This window comes from Abramis brama (assembly GCF_963993115.1).
Source record: "Abramis brama genome assembly, chromosome: 2".
Taxonomy (NCBI): Eukaryota; Metazoa; Chordata; class Actinopteri; order Cypriniformes; family Leuciscidae; genus Abramis; species Abramis brama.
Genome location: NC_139964.1, coordinates 20,375,937 through 20,399,222, shown reverse-complemented (window position 1 = coordinate 20,399,222; position 23,286 = coordinate 20,375,937). Strand labels below are relative to the sequence as shown.

Sequence of the window (23,286 nt, the reverse complement as noted above, 5' to 3'; positions counted from 1 at the left end):
TGCAAATCGCTTGCACGCTTCACGATGAATGCAGCTAAGGTTTACACTCAGGGTACATTACTATGTATGACGTTCTCAATATAATTCATAATCCCATGTTTATAATAAACAACACATTTTGGTTATTGTGTGATTGTGTTACAAACGTGTACACAGAACAGAGGGGCGGGGTGAGCAAAGCTCATTATCATTTAAAGACCCATGCACTCAAACGGAATGCTGATAACAGAGCTGTTTTTGATTGAGCATTATTGAAGACACCTGATGTTACCTAGCAGAATCACTGAAGGAGAAATAGCACAAATAGTAAGTCACCATTATGGTGATGGGTGTTTGCTTTAGTTGGGCTCTTGACCCTTAAACATTTACTTTAAATTTTGCTTGTCTGCTGTTATTGATTTATATAACAGTCAGATGAACAAAGAGACAATGTGATCTGATGGTGTTGGTTATGTTTAGACATAATCATGTTGTGATCAGAAAAATTTAGCTTATTCAGATGGTTTAACTTGATAATTACAGCAGATGTTTTTCAGTATTTTTCATATAATCCAAAAATATTTCATAAACATTGTTCTGATAAAAAAAAGACTCAAATGAGTTTATTTAGAAATACATACATCAATAATCAGCCTGTGAATCTCAACAATGGTGACAATAATAAAGCATGTTGCAGTGGCTGCCACCAATCACAAATCATTAATGGCTCCCATCATGCATTGTGGTATGAATAAATTATGATCTGAATTAAGTAATTTCCTTTTCCTAATTGAATATTCTGCCCGTCAACATTGTTGAGATTCATACACTGATTCTTGATGTCTGTGTGTGCCTAAAAGAAAGCTTTTCTTCTTTTTTTTTTTCGAAAAAGCTTTTAAAAATTCCTTTGTATTATATCAAAAGTTTTCAATATTTATGTAGAATCACAGTTATGCTGCAATCAACAACATAAATCTAAGTCAGAAATAAGGGTCTTAATGAGTTCAGTGATCAAGTTAAAATGATGATTGTCATAATATAACCATCACCATCAGATCACTTCTTCTCTTTGTTCATCTAATAGTTATAACTCAAATACAGCAGCCAAACAAAATTTAAAGCAAATGTATACGGGTCAAGTGCCAACTAAAGCAAACAATAATCGCCATAACGGTGGCTTACAATTTGAGATTTTCTCCTTCAGTGATTCTGCTTGTTAACATCAGGTGTCTTCAATAATGCTCAATCATCACTCAATGAATCACTTAATTATCTCATTAACTTTAACTCTCTTGAGTGTTAATTTAACACTCATATTTTAACACTTTACACTCTTGAGTGTGGACTCATATAAGTTGCTAACCCTTCAAAGTGAATAAGTGAAATAAGTGATTGTTGAGCATCAGTGATGAACACCAGCTGTTAACAAGCAGAATCACTGAAGAAAAGAGAAACACAAGAACAGAAAATAGAGAAACACAATAACTACAACTGTCTTCCAGCCATTACTCATTATTACACTTATTATTAACCAGTATGACTTTATTTCTGTCATACAGAAGTTGTTATTGAGATGTTCAATTGAAAATGTTTGTTTTGAAGTTACCATTATAGAGATCAGTGTTTGCTTTAGTTGGGATGCTGACCCTTGACTTTTTAATTAGTTTATCAATTGGTGCTTGAACTGTGTGTTTGTAAGTCATACTTGTGCACACACACGGTTTGAGAATGATTGTGGTTATATTGATTATGATGACAAAATCGTCATGTAGCTTGTTCATTCACTAAGTCTCATTCAGTTTTTAATCCTGTATCAAACGTGTTACGTGACCACCTCTGTGAAACTGCAGTAATAAGTTACGATGATTTTTTTTTTTTTAACACATCATGCACAACCTAAAAAAGAAACCTAGCTGCAATGTCTTGTAGAAACACAGATATATCAAAAATCTGCATATGTCTCTCATCAATGGTGGCAAAAATTTATTTTGATTTATTCATGCAGCAGTGCATGCTGGGAGTTTTACACTATCCTGAACCCAGGATGCATTGCGACATGAACATTTCTATTGTCACCATTGGTGAGATTCATGTGCTGATTGTTGGTGTCTGTGTGTGTCAAAGTCAACCAGAAGTTCAAAATGTTTTAAAGCACTATGTTATTTCAATATGTTCAGAATAATAACTGATTACAAGAATATTGCTGTATTTCATGTTGTAGATTAACAGACATATGATAAATCCAAAGCTTTTACACTGGTTAAGATCAGAAAATCAGACATGTCCGGGATGATTATGTAATCATCAGAATAATCATAAACACCTGATCATCTTCTTCTTGGCTTTTTCTTGCCATAACAAATGCATTTTATAAACACACAGTTAAAGCAGTCACAAAAAAAAACTGATAGCATAAAAGTCAATGGTTCAAGAGACCAACTAAAGCAAATACTGATCTCCATCATGGTGATAATAACTTTATTTTTTCAATAAAACATCAACAACTAAATATCTGTTAATTCTCAACAATAACTTTTGTTCGAAAGAAATAATGTTAAACTGGTTTGTAAACTGGTTTCACACTCAGTGTGGCTGGAAGTCAGTTGTAGTTTTTGTGTTTCTCTTTTTTTCAGTTCTTGTTTCTCTGTCCTTCAGTGATTCTGCTTATCAGTTGTTCATCAGTGTCTCAATTCACTCACTTCTTTTCATTCACTCTGTCAAGGGGACTATATTAGTGAACTAATGTAGGGAATAGTGAATGAGGGTATAGGGTGTGATTGGGAAAACAGCCTCTGAGTGTCGATTTTGAGCCATGTTAATTCACAGTATATTCCTGTAGGCTATTTTTGTTTTCTACGGTATATTACTGTTTTAATGGAAAATGGTATGATATTGTCAGAATTTGGCCTTTTTTTACAGCAAGGGTTAACAGTGCACTGTTAGACTTTACCAGTGTTTTTTTTTTTTTTTACAGTAAAATTTACTGTTAATTAGGGCTGGGCGATATATAGCACGATATTGTTATGCGCATCTCATCAGTAAAGCCGGTTCCTTGATTAGTAGTAAATCACCATCACCTGCTTTCAGATGGAGCGGCATTTACTACAAAGAGCCGGACGTATCGCCAGCGATAATTAATGCGATATGGCTCAGCTTGTCAGTTACCTACGGCTCTTTGTACACAGCAAAAACTCCAGTGTTAAATTAACACTCCTGGGAGTGTATATGAGTCCACGTGTTGAATTAATGAGAAAATTAAGTGATTAATTTAGTGATGATTGAGCATTATTGAAGACACCTGATGTTAACAAGCAGAATCACTGAAGGAGAAAATCACAAATTGTAAGTCACCGTTGTGGCGGTCAATGTTTGCTTTAGTTGGGCTCTTGAACCATACATTATTTACTTTAGATTTTGTTTGTCTGAGGTATCTCAGTTATAACTGCCAGATGAATGAAGAAAAAAAAGTGATCTGATGGTGTTGGTTATATTATGACATTCATCATTTGAACTTGATCACTGAACTCATTAAGATCCTTCTTTCTGACTTTGATTTATGTTGTTGGTTACAGCATAACTGTGAATCTGCATAAATGCCCAGAATTTTTGATATAATATAAAGGATTTCTTAAAAGTTGTTTAAAAAAAAAAATCATTCTTTTAGGCACACACAGACATCAAGATTCAGTCTATGCATACTTTGTTGCATCTCAACAATGGTGACGAGCAGAATATTCAATTAGTAAAAGTAAATTACATAGACAATTCAGATCATAATTTATTCATACCGTAATGCATGATGGGAGCCATTAATGAGTTGTGATTGGTGGCAGCCACTGCAACATGCTTTATTATTGTCACCATTGTTGAGATTCACAGGCTGATTATTGATGTCTGTGTTTTAAATGAATTTACTTGAAAGTCTTTTGATCAGGACAATGTTTATTAAATATTTTGAATTACAAGTAAAGCACTGATAATCGCAGGTTGAAGAATCACAAAGCTGCTGCTAACAAGTTAAACCAAACTACCTCAATAAGTTTCATTTTTCAGATCACAACATGATTATGTCAAAACATAACCAAGACTATAAGATAATATTTTACTTTGTTAATTTAACTGTTATAAATCAATAACAGCAGACAAACAACAGTACAAATCGAAAGAAACATATAAGGTTCAAGAGCCCAACTAAAGCAAACACCCATCACCACAATGGTAACTTACAATTTGTGCTTTTCTCCTTCAGTGATTCTGCTTGTTAACATCAGGTGTGTTCAATAATGCTCAATCATCACTAAAATAATCACTTAATTATCTAATTAACTTTAACACTCTTGAGTGTTAATTTAACGCTCATATTTTAACACTTTACACTCTTGAGTGTGGACTCATATACACTCCCAGCCCCAGGAGTGTTAATTTAACACCGCTCCATCTGAAAGCAGGTGATGGCGATTTACTACTAATCAAGGAACCGGCTTTACGGATGAGATGCGCATAACAATATCGTGCGATATATCGCCCAGCCCTACTGTTAATTGTACAGTTCTTTACTGTAATCTACAGTATGTTACTGTAAAAATGCACTAAATTAAAACTCGAGTTAACTAAATTAACTTGCAGAAACCGACTGCCTTAAATTGACCAAATGTCATTTAAATGTATTAAATAAAAATGTATAATGCATATTGTGAGCAAAGTATTACTGTGAACTTATTTCATTTGAGGCCACTAAAAAACTATTGTACATAAAAAGATTTCCACTGGACCAGCAACTACACAGTCACTGCCTGTTAAATAAAGCAACATGCAGCATATCATCAATGTTTGTAGATCTTCTCCTGGACTGAAGCACAGGCTCTACACTGTTAAAAAAAACCTGTGAAATTTACAGTAAAAAAACGGCAGCTGTGGTTGCCAGTATTTTACCGTAAAAAATATGGTGGCAACCTTTTATGTTTTACAGGATTTAAATTTACGGGCAAAAAAACACAATGTAAAAAAAACCTGTGAAATTTACGGTAAAAAAACGTCAGCTTGGTTGCCAGTATTTTACCGTAAAAAATATGGTAGCAACCAGAGTTGTAAAGTCCAGGGGTCAGAAAGTAAAAGTCCTGCCATATGTTTATTCCACCCATAAACTCAGTCAGCTGATTTCACTAATTAGTTCTCTCTCCTGCTGAATTAGCAAATCCAGGTGATTGGAATAAAATACTGAGGAGGACTGTTACTTTCTGAACCTGGACTTTACACCTCTGCATAGCAATGCCACATGTCAGCCAAGAGCAAATAAATAAACTTGAACTGGACCTTATCGTAGCCAAAAAATCTGTGTATATTAAATATGGAGTAATTTCAGCCACAGCCTCAGATGAAATCAACTGAAGAGAAAAGAAGACATTAAATCTGTGAAGATCTCAGCAGAGGAGGATTAAACAACTCCACAAACAGCATTACCAGCTTCACTTATTACTAACCAGACTGACTTTATTTCTGTCAGACGTCTACAGAAGTTTTATTGAGAATTAACAGAGGTTTAACTCTGTTTCATTTTAAGTCACCATAACAGTGATAAATGTTTCCATTAGTTGGGCTCTTAACTCTAATTATATCTTTTGTTTTCTTTGGCTGCTGTGACAGTGTGTTTGTCAAACACGTTTACTGCAGCAAAGAACGCTAAAGTGAAATGAGATCAGGTGATGATGGTTATCTGGTGATGGTTTTATAATCATCATGAAATAGGCTGATTCAGTGAGGTTTTTATAATCTAACAATTATGTTGTTCCACTAATATATTCACATCACAAACCTTGTGATATTGCAGCAAGAGATCCAGCAATATATCAATCGGTTTAAATCTTTTAACAAGGATGAAACAAAATATCAGACCCATGCTGACACACACAGATATCAACAATCAGTGTATGAATCTCAACAATGGTGACAATCACAAATAATATTTAGATAAACAGATCAACTCAGAACATCACTGAAAAGCTACTAATTCACAACAAAAACAACAGCAAAAAAAAAAATGAATGTAAATATTTAGAATTAAACAAAATAATAGGACAATTCAGCTGCATAATTTATTCATGCTGCAATGCATGCTGGGAGTTTTGTACTATGCTGGTACCCAGCATGCATTGCAGCAAGGTACTTTTGATTGTCACCATTGTTGAGATTCATACACTGATTGTTGATGTTTGTGTGTGTCATATAAACTGACTTTTGCATGCTCATGTTTGTTGAAGTCTTCTAACTTATTTCTATAATATTGCTGGATCTCATGCTTTAGTAACACAGGAATTAGATTAAAATATTTCACTTAATCAGTCTATTTCATGATGATTTTAAAACCATCACCAGATAACCATGATCACCTGATCTCATTTCACTTTAGCTTTCTTTGCTGCTGCAAATGTGTTTGACACACACACTGTCACAGCGGCCACAAACGACAAAAGATATAATAAGAGTTAAGAGCCCAACTAATGGAAACACTAATCACTGTTATGGTGACTTCAAATGAAACACAGAGTTAAACCTCTGTTAATTCTCAATAAAACTTCTGTAGACGTCTGACAGAAATAAAGTCAGTCTGGTTAGTAATAAGTGAAGCTGGTAATGCTGTTTGTGGAGTTGTTTAATCCTCTTCTGCTGAGATCTTCACAGATTTAATGTCTTCTTTTCTCTTCAGTTGATTTCATCTGAGGCTGTGGCTGAAATTACTCCATATTTAATATACACAGATGTTGTGGCTACGATAAGGTCCAGTTCTGGTTTATTTCTTTGCTCTTGGCTGACATGTGGCATTGCTATGCAGAGGTGTAAAGTCCAGGTTCAGAAAGTAAAAGTCCTCCTTAGTATTTTGTTCCAATCACCTGGATTTGCTAATTCAGCAGGAGAGAGAACTAATTAGTGAAATCAGCTGACTGAGTTTATGGGTGGAATAAACATATGGCAGGACTTCTACTTTCTGACCCCTGGACTATACAACTCTGGTAGCAACCTTACTTTAAAAAAGAAATATATATATATAAATCAGCAGGATTTAAATGTGTGGTAAAAAAAACATCAGCTGTGGTTCCCAGTACTTTACCATAAAAAATACAGTAGTTTTCACAGGACAACCCTTATATTTAATTTACCGATAAATGTTATCATTCATTTTCACTAAAGTATTAAAGTCTACTTTATATCTTTGTAATATACTGATAACCATCATGATAATACAGGTGGTAAAAAAAGTACTTGATTTAAAGTACACCATTAGTTTACCACTATGGCAAGCCAAGTGGTTCAGAATTACGCTATAGATTAATCGCGTTTACAGCCAACCGCCGTAAAATACGGCGTTTTAAAACGCATTTGACGGCGCAAAATACACGTTGTAATTACAAACGGCATAAAAAACGCGCAAAATACGTCAATGACACCGTATTCGACGTCGTTTTAGTGTGCATAGTAAGCGCCGCTTTTTACACCGTTCATCTCGCCATATGATGCCGTAAAAACGCTGTTTTGGTTGCACAGAGCGCGTGTTATTTTATGCCGTTTTGCTTATAGTATAATGAGACACGCCCGCTGATTTCCACAGCCAGTAAGTTTGAACTGTTCTCTCCCAATCAATGATGAACTGAGTCAGACCAGACGAATTCAGCACGGATCATTTAATCAAATTCTTATGCTCCTAAGGAGTTATTAAACAAGGAAAAGAATCCAGATCGTATTGGCTTAACTCGGCATATTTCCATCTAAGTGCTGAATAACACAAAATATCGATATAACCAATAGAATGCCCTGAATTGTGTGTTTTAAATATTTGAAAAATATAAGACGAATGTATTTTTTGCCATTTCTAAAAAATGTGGCAGGTTTGTTGGTAGGCCTATAAGCTTCTCCTTCCAGAATTAAATAGTGTTCCGATAGCAGTGTTTTACTTAAATTCTTGTTTTATTCATATTAAATTGATTATATATTCATTAAATAGCATTATTACATTTCGTTATATCCAATATATTTTTGTAAAATGAAGATTAAAATATTTTGCCTTTTCGATCGTCCAGTTCATAGTGAAATAAACGACTTGGGGAAAAAAAGTCAACCGTTTGTGGGTAAAGAAGTTCAGTCTAAGTACAAAGCCGTTTTTAAAATCCGAATTTTGAAATAATTTCCGTCATTTAAAAGATAAAACATAAGGCAGCAAACTCAGCAAAGGACAATAAATAAATAAATAAAAATTCCCACATTTGAGTCATTATTCTTAAAATAAATCTAAATTATTATGCTTGCAACAATAGCTGTAGGTTAATTGGCCTGTTGGTCTTGTGTCCCAGACCGGCATTAAATAATTTGTGAATATTTGTAAATATTCGTGGCTTGAAAGAGTTGGAAAATTGACAGCTCTGTCGATGTTTTGCCCATGCAGGGTTAGTTAAGTAAAACTAAAACTATTAAAAACATTTATGCTAATTGAAATAAACCTGAAATAAAGGAAAATATAACTATTAGTTGAAAAACTTAAACTAAACGCAAATTAGAAATGTTTTCTTTTAGCAACAAACTGGATTCATTTCGTGTGTTTTTTTTCCCTGCGACCTTCAACCGACGCGATTCTCCATTCATTAACCGACAAGATTATGTTAAATTAAATTAGAATGAACAAGTGTCTGTGACTGTGACCCATTAAAAAATACCCAAACATTTTTTTTCCAGGGGTTTAGTTTTAGCCTGCATGTAGCCTAAAATAGCAGCAACAGAATCAGAGTTGTAGTCCAGGGGTCAGAAAGTAGAAGTCCTGCCATAGTTTATTCCACCCATGAACTCAGTCAGCTGATTTCACTAATTAGTTCTCTCTCCTGCTGAATTAGCAAATCCAGGTGATTGGAACAAAATACTGAGGAGGACTTTTACTTTCTGAACCTGGTCTTTACACCTCTGCATAGCAATGCCACATGTCAGCCAAGAGCAAAGAAATAAACCACAACTGGACCTTATTGTAGCCAAAAAACTGTGTATATAAAATATGGAGTCATCTCAGCCTTAATAAGCCTGTTAACAAGCAGAATCACTGAAGAAAGAAGAGAACAGAAAAAGAGACGAGCAGAAACACAAGAACTACAACTGACTTCAGACACAGCCTCAGATGAAATCAGCTGAAGAGAAAAGAAGACATTAAATCTGTGAAGATCTCAGCAGAGGAGGATTAAACAACTCCACAAACAGCATTAACAGCTTCACTTATTACTAACCAGACTGACTTTATTTCTGTCAGACGTCTACAAAAGTTTTATTGAGAATTAACAGAGGTTTAACTCTTATGTGTTTCATTTGAAGTCACCATAACAGTGATTAGTGTTTCCATTAGTTGGGTTCTAAACTCTAACTAGCCTATATATATTATGTCTTTTTTTGGCTGCTATGACAGTGTGTTTGTCAAACACAGCAGCAGCAGCAAAGAAAGCTATAGTGAAAAGAGATCAGGTGATAATGGTTTCCTGGTGATGATTTTATAATCATAATGAAACAGACTGATTCACTGAGGTATTTTAATCTAACAATTATGTTGTCACATTAATATTTTTTCACTGCAGCATGAGATCCAGCAATATTATAACAATAAGTTAGACTTTAACAAACATGAACACAAAAAATCAGTTTAATATGACACACAGAGACATCAACAATCAGCGTATGAATCTCAACAATGGTGACAATCAAAAGTATCTTGCTGCAATGCATGCTGGGTACCAGCATAGTACAAAACTCCCAGCATGCATTGCAACATGAATAAATTATGCAGCTGAATTGTCCTATAATTTTGTTTGATTCTAAATATTTGCTTTGATTTTTTGCTGTTGTTTTTGTTGTGAATAGTAGCTTTTCAGTGATGTTCTGAATTAATCTGTTCATCTAAATATTTCTGATTGGCACCATTGTTGAGAGTCATACGCTTATTGTTGATATCTGTGTGATATCCAGCCTTGATATCATAGGCTATTTTTTTTTTTTTAATTTATGTTTGTTTAAAGATTTAAACCGATTATTATATTGCTGGATCTCATGCTGCAGTAACACAGGGTTTGTGATGTAAATATATTAGAGGAACAACATAATTGTTAGATTAAAATACCTCAGTGAATCAGTCTATTTCATGATGATTATGAAACCATCAAGAGATAACCTTCATCACCTGGTCTCATTTCACTTTAGCTTTCTTTGCTGCTGCAAATGTGTTTGACAAACACACTGTCACAGCAGCCAAATAAGACATAACATTTATTAAGAGTTAAGAGCCCAACTAATGGAAACACTAATCACTGTTATGGTGACTTAAAAAAAACCAGAGTTAATCCTCTGTTAATTCTCAATAAAACTTCTGTAGAAGTCTGACAGAAATAAAGTCAGTCTGGTTAGTAATAAGTGAAGCTGGTAATGCTGTTTGTGGAGTTGTTTAATCCTCCTCTGCTGAGATCTTCACAGATTTAATGTCTTCTTTTCTCTTCAGCTGATTTCATCTAAGGCTGTGGCTGAAATTACTATTTTTTGGCTACGATAAGGTCCAGTTCTGGTTTATTTCTTTGCTCTTGGCTGACATGTGGCATTGCTATGCAGAGGTGTAAAGTCCAGGTTCCGAAAGTAAAAGTCCTCCTCAGTATTTTGTTCCAATCACCTGGATTTGCTAATTCAACAGGAGAGAGAACTAATTAGTGAAATCAGCTGACTGAGTTCATGGGTGGAATAAACATATGGCAGGACTTTTACTCATTGGGACCTGGATTTCCCACCTCTGCTTATTATTCAACATATTCACTGCAACACTGCATCAATGTTACTTTTTACTCTTTGTAGTGTGGATTTTCCTGTGGGGTTGAAAGGGTTAACAGTGTAAGAAAAAAAATCACACCCACAAAATGTATTTTAACAGTAATAAACTGTAAGTTATAAAACAGGTTTATACTGGCAACATTGTTGCCAGTAGTTTACTTTAAAATTTAGTTTTTTGGGTCACCATTGTGCAGAAGAATAGAGCCTGTGCTTCAGTCCAGGAGAAGATCTAGAAACATTGATGATATATTGCATGTTGCTTTATTTAACAGGCGGTGACTGTGTAGTTGCTGGTATAGTAGAAATATTTTTATGTTAAATAGTTTTTTAGTGGTCACAAATGAAAGAAGTTCACAGTAATTCTTTGCTCACATTATTTATAAATTTTAGTTCATATATTTAAATGACAGTTTGTAAATTTAAGGCAGTCGGTTTCTCCAAGTGGAATTAGTTTTAATTTAGCATTTTTACAGTAACATACTGTAGATTACAGTAAAAAAAAAAACTGTACAATTAACAGTACATTACTGGCAACAGTGTTGTCAGTATTTTACTGTAAAAAAAAAACCTGGTAAGGTCTAACAGTGTGTAGTTCAGAAAATAATCATCTTCAGTTTTGCTTTGTAAGGTTTTTGAAGTGCTATGTGGCTGGAGATTAAACGGTTCTGGAAGCTTCATTATTATTATTATTATGTTAGGGTTCTTTACATAATCAGTGCAGTAATGGTTTTGTAAATAACAAAAAAATATAAATTTGTGAAACTTAAAAAGGTTCTCCAGTGATATTAGAACTGCTGCTCATTGGATGTTTTGACATTGCTGAAAAAAAAAAGAAAATCAAACTTTCAGACATCATTGCAGGTCTGCAGTTTAGACATTTCATGACCCCTAAAAAATCAACAGAGCAGCTGCCAATTTACCAAAGGTACCATTTACATTACTGTTATTTGCAGGTCATTTACGGGAAAACTGCCCTCAATTTGACTGACAACAGCAAAAGTGTTCTTTCATGATAGACATCTTTATGGTTTTCAAGCCTGCTGTATGATCTCCAAATGATCTCCATTTGCTGGAGTAACAATGACAAGCTTACAGGAGGAGTCACTAAACGAAGTCTAGTGGACAAATCTGAACTATTGGTCTTTGATTCTGAATGTTTATGTTAAATAAATTCAGTTCCCTGAAAGAAATCAAAGTATCCATTTACAAAATAAAAATTCAAAAAGGTTATTTTAAACATAGCAATACGTGCCATACTGTTTAATTCTACGTGGGTGAACTTAAATACTCCCTTGTGTAATTTCCAGTAAAACAAACTGCAAACAAAAAAAGCAAGAAAATAGATAGATAGATAAATAGCAGTTTGGACTGTGAGGGTGACAGAGGCTGGTATAAATCTGAGCTGCTGAAGGTTCACACACACACACACACACACACACACACACACACACACACACACACAGAGAGAGAGACACACGATGGAGGTGAAGCTGCTGTGTCTGACTGTTGTTCTTTTCTCCTTACCCCTCCTCACACTGTGTGACCCGTGTGAAGCCGTTTTGTGACTTTATAGTAGTTCAGATTTTTTTTTTCATTGTCACCATTGTTGCGATTCATACGCTGATTCTTGATGTCTGAGTGAGTCTATGTGATCCTGTCAGAACATTTTCAGTATAATGACTTCATAAAATCTGAGTATCACAGCACTGCAGGATCTTCTATAGCAGTTTTATCATGCAAAATTAACAACTAATGTTTATTGACTTAAACAGATATTACACTTCAGGTGGTATCAATGAAGCAGGACACTACATGTGATGACTATTATCACTAAAAAGTGACCAACATCATCTGATCTGAGTTTCTCTTAGGTTTCTACCATAACTAATATGCAGTATTAAACACACTGTTTGCTCATAGAGTTACTAATAATCAGTTTTTTAAGATTTCAAACGCTGTGATTTGATCTCCTCAGGTTTGTTCTGTCAGCTCCTAATTTGCTGAGAGTGGGTTCCTCAGAGAACGTGTTTGTGGAGGCTCAGGATTACTCTGGAGGAAACATGAACGTGAGGATCTCAGTGAAGAACTTCCCAAAGAAAGACAGGGAGATAACAGACAAAACAGTGACACTGACTGCAGAAAACAATTTCCAGAACCTTACAGATATAAAGGTGATGCCATCTTATATGTAATTTAGAGTATGCAAAAAGTATATTTTTGTTTGTAAATTGAAAAATGCTTTTTCTTTTATTCAAAATTTGCAAAGGACTAATTCATTATCTGTTCTTTAGATCCCTGATGATAGGGACTTGTTCTCTAATGATCCTCTGGAGAAGCAGTATGTGTATCTACAAGCTCAGTTTCCATCCAAAACCCTGGAGAAAGTGGTCATGGTCTCATTCCAGTCTGGATATATATTTGTACAGACAGACAAGCCCATCTACACGCCTGATAGCACAGGTAAGATTATGTGCTAAAAAATGACAACTATAGAGTGAAGTAATGCACAGTGCCCACATAGCAACATTGTGTCGGCCCAGATCCGGCCCACATCTGGCACACGTGGAAAGATGATCTGGCCCACATGCAGCGTGGAATTACGGCACTTGGGTGGGCCACTCCTGTTTGCCAGATCTGGGCCACAAGCAGGCCATAGCAATGCCACATCTCAGCCAAGAGCAAAGAAATAAACCAGAACTGGACCTTATCTGAGCCACAAAACCTGTGTATATTAAATATGAAGTCATCTCAGCCTGTTAACAAAAAGAACCACTGAAAGAAAGAAGAGAACAGAAAAAAGAGACGAGCAGAAACACAAGAACTACAACTGACTTCAGCCACAGCCTCAGATGAAATCAACTGAAGATAAAAAACATTAAATCTGTGAAGATCTCAGCAGAGGAGGATTAAACAACTCCACAAACAGCATTACCAGCTTCACTTATTACTAACCAGACTGACTTTATTTCTGGCAGACGTCTACAAAAGTTTTTATTGAGAATTAACAGAGGTTTAACTCTGGTTCATTTGAAGTCACCATAATAGTGAATAGTGTTTCCATTAGTTGGGCTCTTAACTCTTGTTATATCTTTTGTCTTTTTTGGCTGCTGTGACAGTGTGTTTGTCAAACACGTTTGCAGCAGCAAAGAAAGCTAAAGTGAAACGAGATCAGGTGATGATGGTTTTATAATCATCATGAAATAGACTGTTTCACTGAGGTAATTTGAATCTAACAATTGTGTTGTACCATTAATATATTCTCATCACAAACCCTGTGTTACTGCAGCGTGAGGTCCAGCAATATTATAACAATCAGTTAGAAGATTTTAACAAAAATGAGCACGAAAAATTACTATTCGATGACAAACACAGACATCAATAATCAACGTATGAATCTCAACAATGGTGACAATCTAAAGTACGTTGCTGCAATGCATGCTGGGTACCATCATTGTACAAAACTCCCAGCATGCATTGCAACATGAATAAATTATGCAGCTGAATTGTCCTATTATTTTAATTCTAAATATGTGCTTTTTATTTTTTGCTGTTGTTTTTTTGTGACATTTAGTAGCTTTTCAGTGATGTTCTGAATTAATCTGTTTATCTAAAAAAAAATATATATTGTCACCCTTGTTGAGATTCATGTGCTGATTTTTGATATCTCTGTGTGTCACCATGGATTCATTTTTCATGTTCGTTAAAATCTTCTAACTGATTGTTATAATATTGCTGGACCTCACGCTGCAGTAACACAGGGTTTGTGATGAGAATATATTAGTGGAACAACAGTTGTTAGATTCAAATGACCTCAGTGAATCAGTCTATTTCATGATGATTATAAAACCATCAACAGATAAACATTACCACCTGATCTCATTTCACTTTAGCTTTCTTTGCTGCTGCAAATGTGTTTGACAAACACACTGTCACAGCAGCCAAAAAAGACAAAAGATATAACAAGAGTTAAGAGCCCAACTAATGGAAACACTATTCACTATTATGGTGACTTCAAATGAACCAGAGTTAAACCTCTGTTAATTCTCAATAAAAACTTTTGTAGACGTCTGCCAGAAATAAAGTCAGTCTGGTTAGTAATAAGTAAAGCTGGTAATGCTGTTTGTGGAGTTGTTTAATCCTCCTCTGCTGAGATCTTCACAGATTTAATGTTTTTTATCTTCAGTTGATTTCCTCTAAGGCTGTGTCTGAAGTCAGTTGTAGTTCTTGTGTTTCTGCTCGTCTCTTTTTTCTGTTCTCTTCTTTCTTTCAGTGATTCTTTTTGTTAACAGGCTGAGATGACTTCATATTTAATATACACAGGTTTTGTGGCTCAGATAAGGTCCAGTTCTGGTTTATTTCTTTGCTCTTGGCTGACATGTGGCATTGCTATGGCCTGCTTGTGGCCCAGATCTGGCAAACAGGAGTGGCCCACCCAAGTGCCGTAATTCCACGCTGCATGTGGGCCAGATCATCTTTCCACGTGTGCCAGATGTAGGGCTGGGAGATATATCGCACGATATTGTTATGCGCATCTCATCAGTAAAGCCGGTTCCTTGATTAGTAGTAAATCACCATCACCTGCTTTCAGATGGAGCGGCATTTACTACAAAGAGCCATAGTTAACTGACAAGCTGAGCCATATCGCATCAATATCGCGGACGTATTGCCAGCGATAATTAATGCGATATGGCTCAGCTTGTCAGTTAACTACGGCTCTTTGTACACAGCAAAAACTCCAGTGTTAATTTAACACTCCTGGGAGTGTATGAGTCCACACTCAAGAGTGTTGAAGTTAATGAGATAATTAAGTGATTAATTTAGTGATGATTGAACATTATTGAAGACACCTGATGTTAACAAGCAGAATCACTGAAGGAGAAAATCACAAATTGTAAGTTACCATTATTGTGATGGGTAGTTGCTTTAGTTGGGCTCTGACCCTTTTATGTCTACTTTAGATTTTGTTTGGCTGTTGTATCTGAACAAAAAATAAAGTGATCTGATGGTGTTGGTTATATAATGACAATTATCATTTGAGCTTGATCACTGAACTCCTTATTTGCTTATTTATGACTTAAATTTATGTTGTTGACCACAGAATAACTGTTTTTCTGCATAAATATCCAGAATTTTAGATGTAATATAAAGGATTTCTTAAAAGTTGTTTAAAAAAAATAAAAAGTCTTTCTTTTAGGCACACACAGACATCAAAATTCAGTCTATGCATCTCAATTGTGACGAGCAGAATATTCAATTACAAAAAGTAAATTACATAGGCAATTTAGATCATAATTTATTCATACCGCAATGCATGATGGGCGCCATTAATGAGTTGTGATTGGTGGCAGCCACTGCAACATTCTTTATTATTGTCACCATTGTTGAGATTCACAGGCTGATTATTGATGTCTGTGTTTCTAAAAAAACAATTTGAAAGTATTTTGATCAGAACAATGTTTATTAAATATTATGGGTTAAAAGAAATATACTGAAAATCATATGCTGTAGACTCACAAAGCTGCTGCTAACAAGGTAAACCAATAAGTTTCATTTTTCAGATCACAGCATGATTATGTCAAAACATAACCAACACTATCAGATCACTCTTTTGTTTGTTTATTTGACTGTTATAAATCAATAACAGCAGACAAACAAAATTTAAAGTGAATGTATAAAGGTCAAGAGCCCAACTAAAGCAAACACCCATCACCATAACGGTGGCTTACAATTTGTGATTTTCTCCTTCAGTGATTCTGCTTGTTAACATCAGGTGTCTTCAATAATGCTCAAGCATCACTAAATTAATCACTTAATTATCCACTCCATCTGAAAGCAGGTGCTGGTGATTTACTACTAATCAAGGGAACCGGCTTTACTGATGAGATGCGCATAACAATATCGTGCGATATATCTCCCAGCCCTAGCCAGATGTGGGCCGGATCTGGGCCGACACAATGTTGCTATGTGGGTGTGAACTTTAAACATGTTACATCATTATGAATGTTTTTTCTTAAACTGACTGCTACTTTTATCAGGGTTTGAATCTACTGAAAACCAAACAAACAGTACTCGTATTTCCTTTTTTGCTTTGACATCCTTTACAGTGAAATACAGGATTTTCTCTCTGACGCCCAACCTGAAACCAATCAGTCACACTGGAGTCACGGTGGAGATCATGGTATACAGTTTAATAAAGCACACTGTTATCACACACACACACACACACACACACACACACACACACACACACACACACACACACACACACACACTTGTGTCATTTCAGCTGTAATGAGCATCATTGCACTGCTGATCTCAGTAAACACAGTGTTAATCAGTGTTAATGCTGATTTCTGTGTTTCTGAAGAATCCACAAGGCATCACAGTTTCATCACAGAATATATTTACAGTGAAAGGGATGAGGTCTGGAACCTACCCCATTCCTGAGGTTGCAAGGTGTGTGAAATGCTGACTAAGGCTATTCAACCTGAGTGAACTGACAAAACTTGATTTTGATTGCCTGTAGTGTCTTATTCAGGACAATATATTACTGTATAAGAAAAAAAAATATTACCCTGTTCATGATGTTATCGTCTGTTCTAATACCATAAACATATAATAATAAAATACATGTTCATGGACATGGACACGGACATGTTCATGTTTGTGTTCTGTACGTTTCAGTACTGGGATCTGGAAGGTTGTCACTCGGTACACACACACTCCTCAGAAGACGTTTACTGCAGACTTTGAGGTCAAAGAATATGGTAAGATGTGTGTCAACAAAATGTATGTTGTGTATGAATAATAACTGAAAAATATTTATTTTAAAACAAGACAACTGAGTGTGCTAAAGGTCATGTGGAGCCATTAGTTCTCATTGGATAAAACAACAAAATATTCCAAGGCACTCACTGTAAAACCCACACAGTAAATTCCCCGGTGTTACATTGAAGACCTGCTCGGTGTTTATATGGGAACCACCAGCAGGGTGTTAAAAGAAACACTGAAGCAGTGTTAGAGTTAATTAGATAATTAAGTGATAAATTGAGCGATGATTGAGCATTGAAGACACCTGATGATAACAAGCAGAATCACTGAAGAAAAGAGAAACACATTGTTGAGATTCATATACTGAATCTTGATGTTTGTGTGAGTCTTATAAGTATTTTGCCACAACACATATGCTTTATAAACACAGAGTTGGAGCAACCAGAGAAAAACTAATGTTAAAAAGTAAAGGGTCAATAGCCCAACTAAAGTAAATACTGATCACCATAATAGTGACATGAAACGAAACATTCCATAAAACATTACCATCTAAACTTCTGTTAAATCTAAATAAGACCGTGTGTAGATGTATGACAGAAATAAAGTCAAACTGGTAAAATAATAAGTGCAATAATGGCTCGAAGTCAGTAGTTCTTGTGTTTCTCTTTTTTTCTGTTCTTGTTTCTCTTTCCTTCAGTGAGTCTGCTTTTTATCATCAGGTGTCACCACTAATGGCCAATCATCACTTAATTAATCACTTAATTATCTCATTAACTTCAACACTGCTTCAGTGTTAACTTAATTATCTCATTTACTTCAACACTGCTTCAGTGTTAATTTTAACACTCTGTAGAGTGGGACCATATGTGCTCTGAGCAGTGTTGATTTAACACTGGGGTTTTTGCTGTGTAGTAATGCAATACCTCTTCTGTGAAACTTTTTGTGCACAACTATTTGTAAAATCCTTCATATTATCTGATGGCCACAACATGGCTAGCTCTTATGCTGTAGAATCACAGTTTTGAGTAAAACTAATATGTTGCCCTTTTAATCAGAGATCAGACTCTGAAAGAATCAGTGAATCAAGTCACAAAATGATGATTGTCATCATCAGTCCTTCACCATCAACACGCGATCAGACTTTTCCTTGGCTTTTGTGCCATAACAAATATGTTTTATAAAAACTCAATTATAGCAGCCAAAGAAAATATTAAGTGCAAAAGTGGTCAAGAGCTCAACTAAAGCAAACTAACCAACTAATCATCAACTTCTAAACCTTTGTTTATTCTAATAAGAACTTCTGTAGACGAATGGCAGTAATAAAGTCAAAGTGGTTAATAATAAGTGAAGCTGGTAATGCTGTTCGTGGAGTTGTTTAATCCTCCTCTGTTGAAATCTTGAGATATTTAATGTCTTCTTTTATCTCCAGTTGATTTAGCTGTGGCTGGAAGTCAGTTGTAGTTCTTGTGTTTCTCTTTCCTTCAGTGATTCTGCTTGTTAACAGCAGGTGCTCATCACTAATGCTCAATCATCACTTAATTAATCACTTAATTATCATTCTGGGATCTAGAAATGTTCTATAACTCATTCAGTTTGAGTTCTGTTTCAGTCATTCAAGTTTCGGTAATATTTGAGTGCTGTGAACTCAATTTTATTCAGTACATATTACTGTTAGGTTTTGTGTGCCCACCTAATACATCTAATGCAATATAAATCATTGTAACATAGTATTCAATATAAATATTGCACATTACTGCCCAACCCATGGTAAATTACTACAGTACATTCATGGTAAATGTTTGTAAGGGTGGTTAGGGGATTTAAAGTCTTCTAATTTCGTTCATGACAAGTTTTTCCTGCTTTCCTCATCCGTCTGGTTGGGAATTTTGAGGCTGTTTCATCCGATTTAATACTAGTTAAATCAGAGGTGGAAAGTCCAGGGGTCAGAAAGTAAAAGTCCTGCCATATGTTTATTCCACCCATGAACTCACACAGCAAAAACTCCAGTGTTAAATGCTCAATCATCCCTTAATCAATCACTAAATTATCTCATTAACTTTAACACTCTTGAGTCTGGAGCCAAATAAACTCCCAGGAGAGTTCATTTAACACTGGAGTTTTTGCTGTGTGAGTTCATGGGTGGAATAAACATATGGCAGGACTTTTACTTTCCACCTCTGAGTTAAATCATCGAGTGATTTGTGGTTTGTAACAGAGGTTTCTGTCGAACTGAAACGCTTCTCACTGGTTGTCGCAACGCTGTTTAATAATAGTGTCCGGGACCGGGAGTAAACTCAACTCCGTGCTGGGCCGTGTTGAAACAACTAGTGAAACAACTGAAAACAGCGCTATTTGTTGTTACTGTCCTGACGAAGAAACCGCTTCAGATGATTCAGTGACGGAGCGGTCCAAATGAATCCGAATAGTTTTAGACTGTCATGCAAGCGCGTTTAGAAAGAATCGAACCAAAATAATGATTCATTCACGAATGATTGGTATTCAGTCAACAGAAATACGGGACACATATAATAACTGCTGAAATATTCGCATGTAAAACATTTCTCAGGTCAATCGAAGCGAGAATCAAACTAAATTAGCCGCACCGCCAGGAAAAGAGGAGGAGGGAGGTTGGTGCCGTCGGGCCGGATGGAGATTATTGGCGGGCCACCATTTGAATAGCCCTGATACAGGCTGTGTTAACTAGAATGCTTTTAATTATTATTATTTTATTTTTTATTTATTTATTTGTGTCTTTTTTTCTGGTTTGGTTTATAGTGCTTCCAACATTTGAAGTGAAATTAAAACCCAGTAAGTCATTCTTCTATGTGGGTGACGAGAGCCTGACAGTCGACATTGAAGCCAAGTAAGACAAAATATGTTCTGCTTTATTGTATTGAAAATAAATCTATAATGTGAGTAAACACTGATTTGAAATAGATTTGTATGTAATTCTGCCAGGACCACTTCGGTCAAAGGTAATTGACAATTAGCATACAGTTTGGATTGGCAGTGTGGTTCTGCTCTGGGCCAAACTGACATCATTGGGTTACACCAGCTAACGTAATTTTAATGGTCAGATCGAAGTTAAATGGTAAAATGTCTCCTTTCCTTCTTCTGAGGAACAGAAAATGTCCAAGCTAATTTTTCTATGTAATGAATGTGGATGTGGATCAGGGACAGTTGTCGTCACCATTCAGTTTTTACAGCAGAAATTGTCTGTGCTTTTATAGGTACCTGTTTGGACAGAAGGTGGAAGGACATGCATTTGTGGAGTTTGGTGTGATGGTCGGTGAGAAGAAAACAAGTATTCCTTCTTCTCTTCAAAGAGTTCAGGTGGGATACATTAAATCATCTATAGGATATATTTTCTCCTTATCTAGAATTTACAAGAAGTAAAATTTTTACTGCAACTTAGACTGTTATTGTCTTCACTAGACCTTACCAGGTTTTCTTTACAGTAAAATACTTGCAACACTCTGTTAACTAATTAGTAAACTTGTGTTAACTAATTTCACTTGCAGAAACCGAATGCTTTAAATTGACCTACTGTTGTTTTAATATTATTAATTTAAATTTAACAAATTAGAATTGAGTAATAATTAATCAAATTAATTCCTTAAAAGGTAACCATTTAAAATCCAAAGTTTTCTTAAACGTGTTTTATATGCAATTTTTTTTTTTTTTGCTTTAGTTTTTAGAATTTTAGAATTTTTTAATCTCAACAATGGTGACAATTAAAGCATGTTGCAGTGCATTCTGGGTGCCACCAATCAAAACTCATTCATGGCTCCCATCATGCATTGCTGCATGAAAAAATAATGAGCTTATGATCAGATGTGATCTGTTTGTCACCATTGCTGAGATTCATGCGCAAATTCTTGATGTCTGTGTGTGCCTATAAAAACTTTTTTTTTTTTTTGATTTGATCATATGGATTTCATTGAAAAGACTAAAAACTAACTAACTATTGTCACCATTGTTGAGATTCACAAGCTGATTATTGATGTCTGTGTTTCTAAATTAATTCATTTGAAAGTCTTTTGATCAGAACAATGTTTATTAAATATTTTGAATTATAAGTAAAGTACTGATAATCGTAGGCTGAAGAATCACAAAACTGCTGCTAACAAGTTAAACCAAACTATTTCAATAAGTTTCCTTTTTCAGATCACAGCATGATTATGTCAAAACATAACCAACACAATCAGATCACACTTTACTTTGTTCACTTAACTGTTATAAATCAGTAACAGCAGACAAACAGCAGTAAAAATTGAAGTAAACAGATAAGGGTCAAGAGCCCAACTAAAGCAAACAATCATCGCCATAATGGTAACTTACAATTTGTGATTTTCTCCTTCAGTGATTCTGCTTGTTAACATCAGGTGTCTTCAATAATGCTCAATAATCACTTAATTAATCACTTAATTATCTCATTAAGTTTAACACTCTTGAGTGTTAATTTAACACTCATATTTTAACACTTTACACTCTTGAGTGTGGACTCATATACACTCCCAGCCCCAGGAGTGTTAATTTAACACCGCTCCATCTGAAAGCAGGTGAAGGTGATTTACTACTAATCAAGGAACCAGCTTTACTGACGAGATGCGCATAACAATATCGTGCGATATATCGCCCAGCCCTAATGGTGACTTTATTATATTCAATAAAACATCAACAACTAAATAACTGTTAATTCTCAACAAGAACTTTTGTACATGTATGAAAGAAATAATGTTAAACTGGTTTGTAAACTGGTTTCACACTCGGTGGCTGGAAGTCAGTTGTAGTTTTTGTGTTTCTCTTTTTCTGCTCTTGTTTCTCTGTCCTTCAGTGATTCTGCTTATCAGGTGTTCATCAGTGTCTAAATTCACCAGAGGTGGAAAGTCCAGGGGTCAGAAAGTAAAAGTCCTGCCATATATTTATTCCACCCATGAACTCACACAGCAAAAACTCCAGTTTTAAATGAACTCTCCTGGGAGTTTATTTGGCTCCAGACTCAAGAGTGTTAAAGTTAATGAGATAATTTAGTGATTGATTGAGTGATGATTGAGCATTATTGAAGACACCTGATGTTAACAAGCAGAATCACTGAAGGAGAAAATCTCTTTTTTTAAGTTGCCATTATGGTGATTAGTGTTGGCTTTAGTTGGGCTCTTGAACCTTAAACTAATACCGTTAGATTTTGTTTGGCTGTTCTATCAGTGTTATAACTCTCAGATGAACAAAGAGAAAAGCTGATCAGGTCATTTTGGTTGTGTTTCGACACAATCATCTTTTGACTTGAATCACAAAGCTCATTCAGAGAGTTAGGTTTACCTTGCTGATTACAGCAGTCTATGATTCTACAGTGTACTCTTGTCAATATAATCAGCATTTTCAAAATAATCCAAAAGATTTCTTTAAAGTTGTCCTGATCAAACACTTTGAAAAGATTTTTCTTTTTTTTTTGGACACACTGACACCAAGAATCAGCCTGTGATTCTCAACAATGGTGACAATAATAAAGTATGTTGCAGTGCATTCTGGGTACCACCAATCAAAACTCATTCATGGCTCCCATCATGCATTGCGGTATGAATAAATTATGATCTGAATTGTCTTACTAATTTCCTTTCCCTAATTGAATATTCTTTTTGTCACCATTGTTGAGAGTCATACACTGATTCTTGATGTCTGTGTGCGCCTTAAAGAAAGATT

The 23,286-nt window shown here is 35.2% G+C and overlaps 1 protein-coding gene across 1 annotated transcript in view; it reads left to right on the top strand.

Moving 5' to 3' along the window:
* The window catches only part of LOC311077828 (complement C3-like), a 107,294-nt gene that overhangs the window by 10,648 nt on the left and 73,360 nt on the right, over nt 1–23,286 (top strand). The window contains exons 2-8 of the mRNA XM_084106459.1: nt 12,788–12,983; nt 13,104–13,272; nt 16,917–16,990; nt 17,180–17,268; nt 17,497–17,579; nt 20,359–20,446; nt 20,814–20,916. Of these exons, the coding sequence (XP_083962585.1) occupies nt 12,788–12,983; nt 13,104–13,272; nt 16,917–16,990; nt 17,180–17,268; nt 17,497–17,579; nt 20,359–20,446; nt 20,814–20,916 (802 nt within the window). The remainder of the gene's footprint in view (nt 1–12,787; nt 12,984–13,103; nt 13,273–16,916; nt 16,991–17,179; nt 17,269–17,496; nt 17,580–20,358; nt 20,447–20,813; nt 20,917–23,286) is intronic.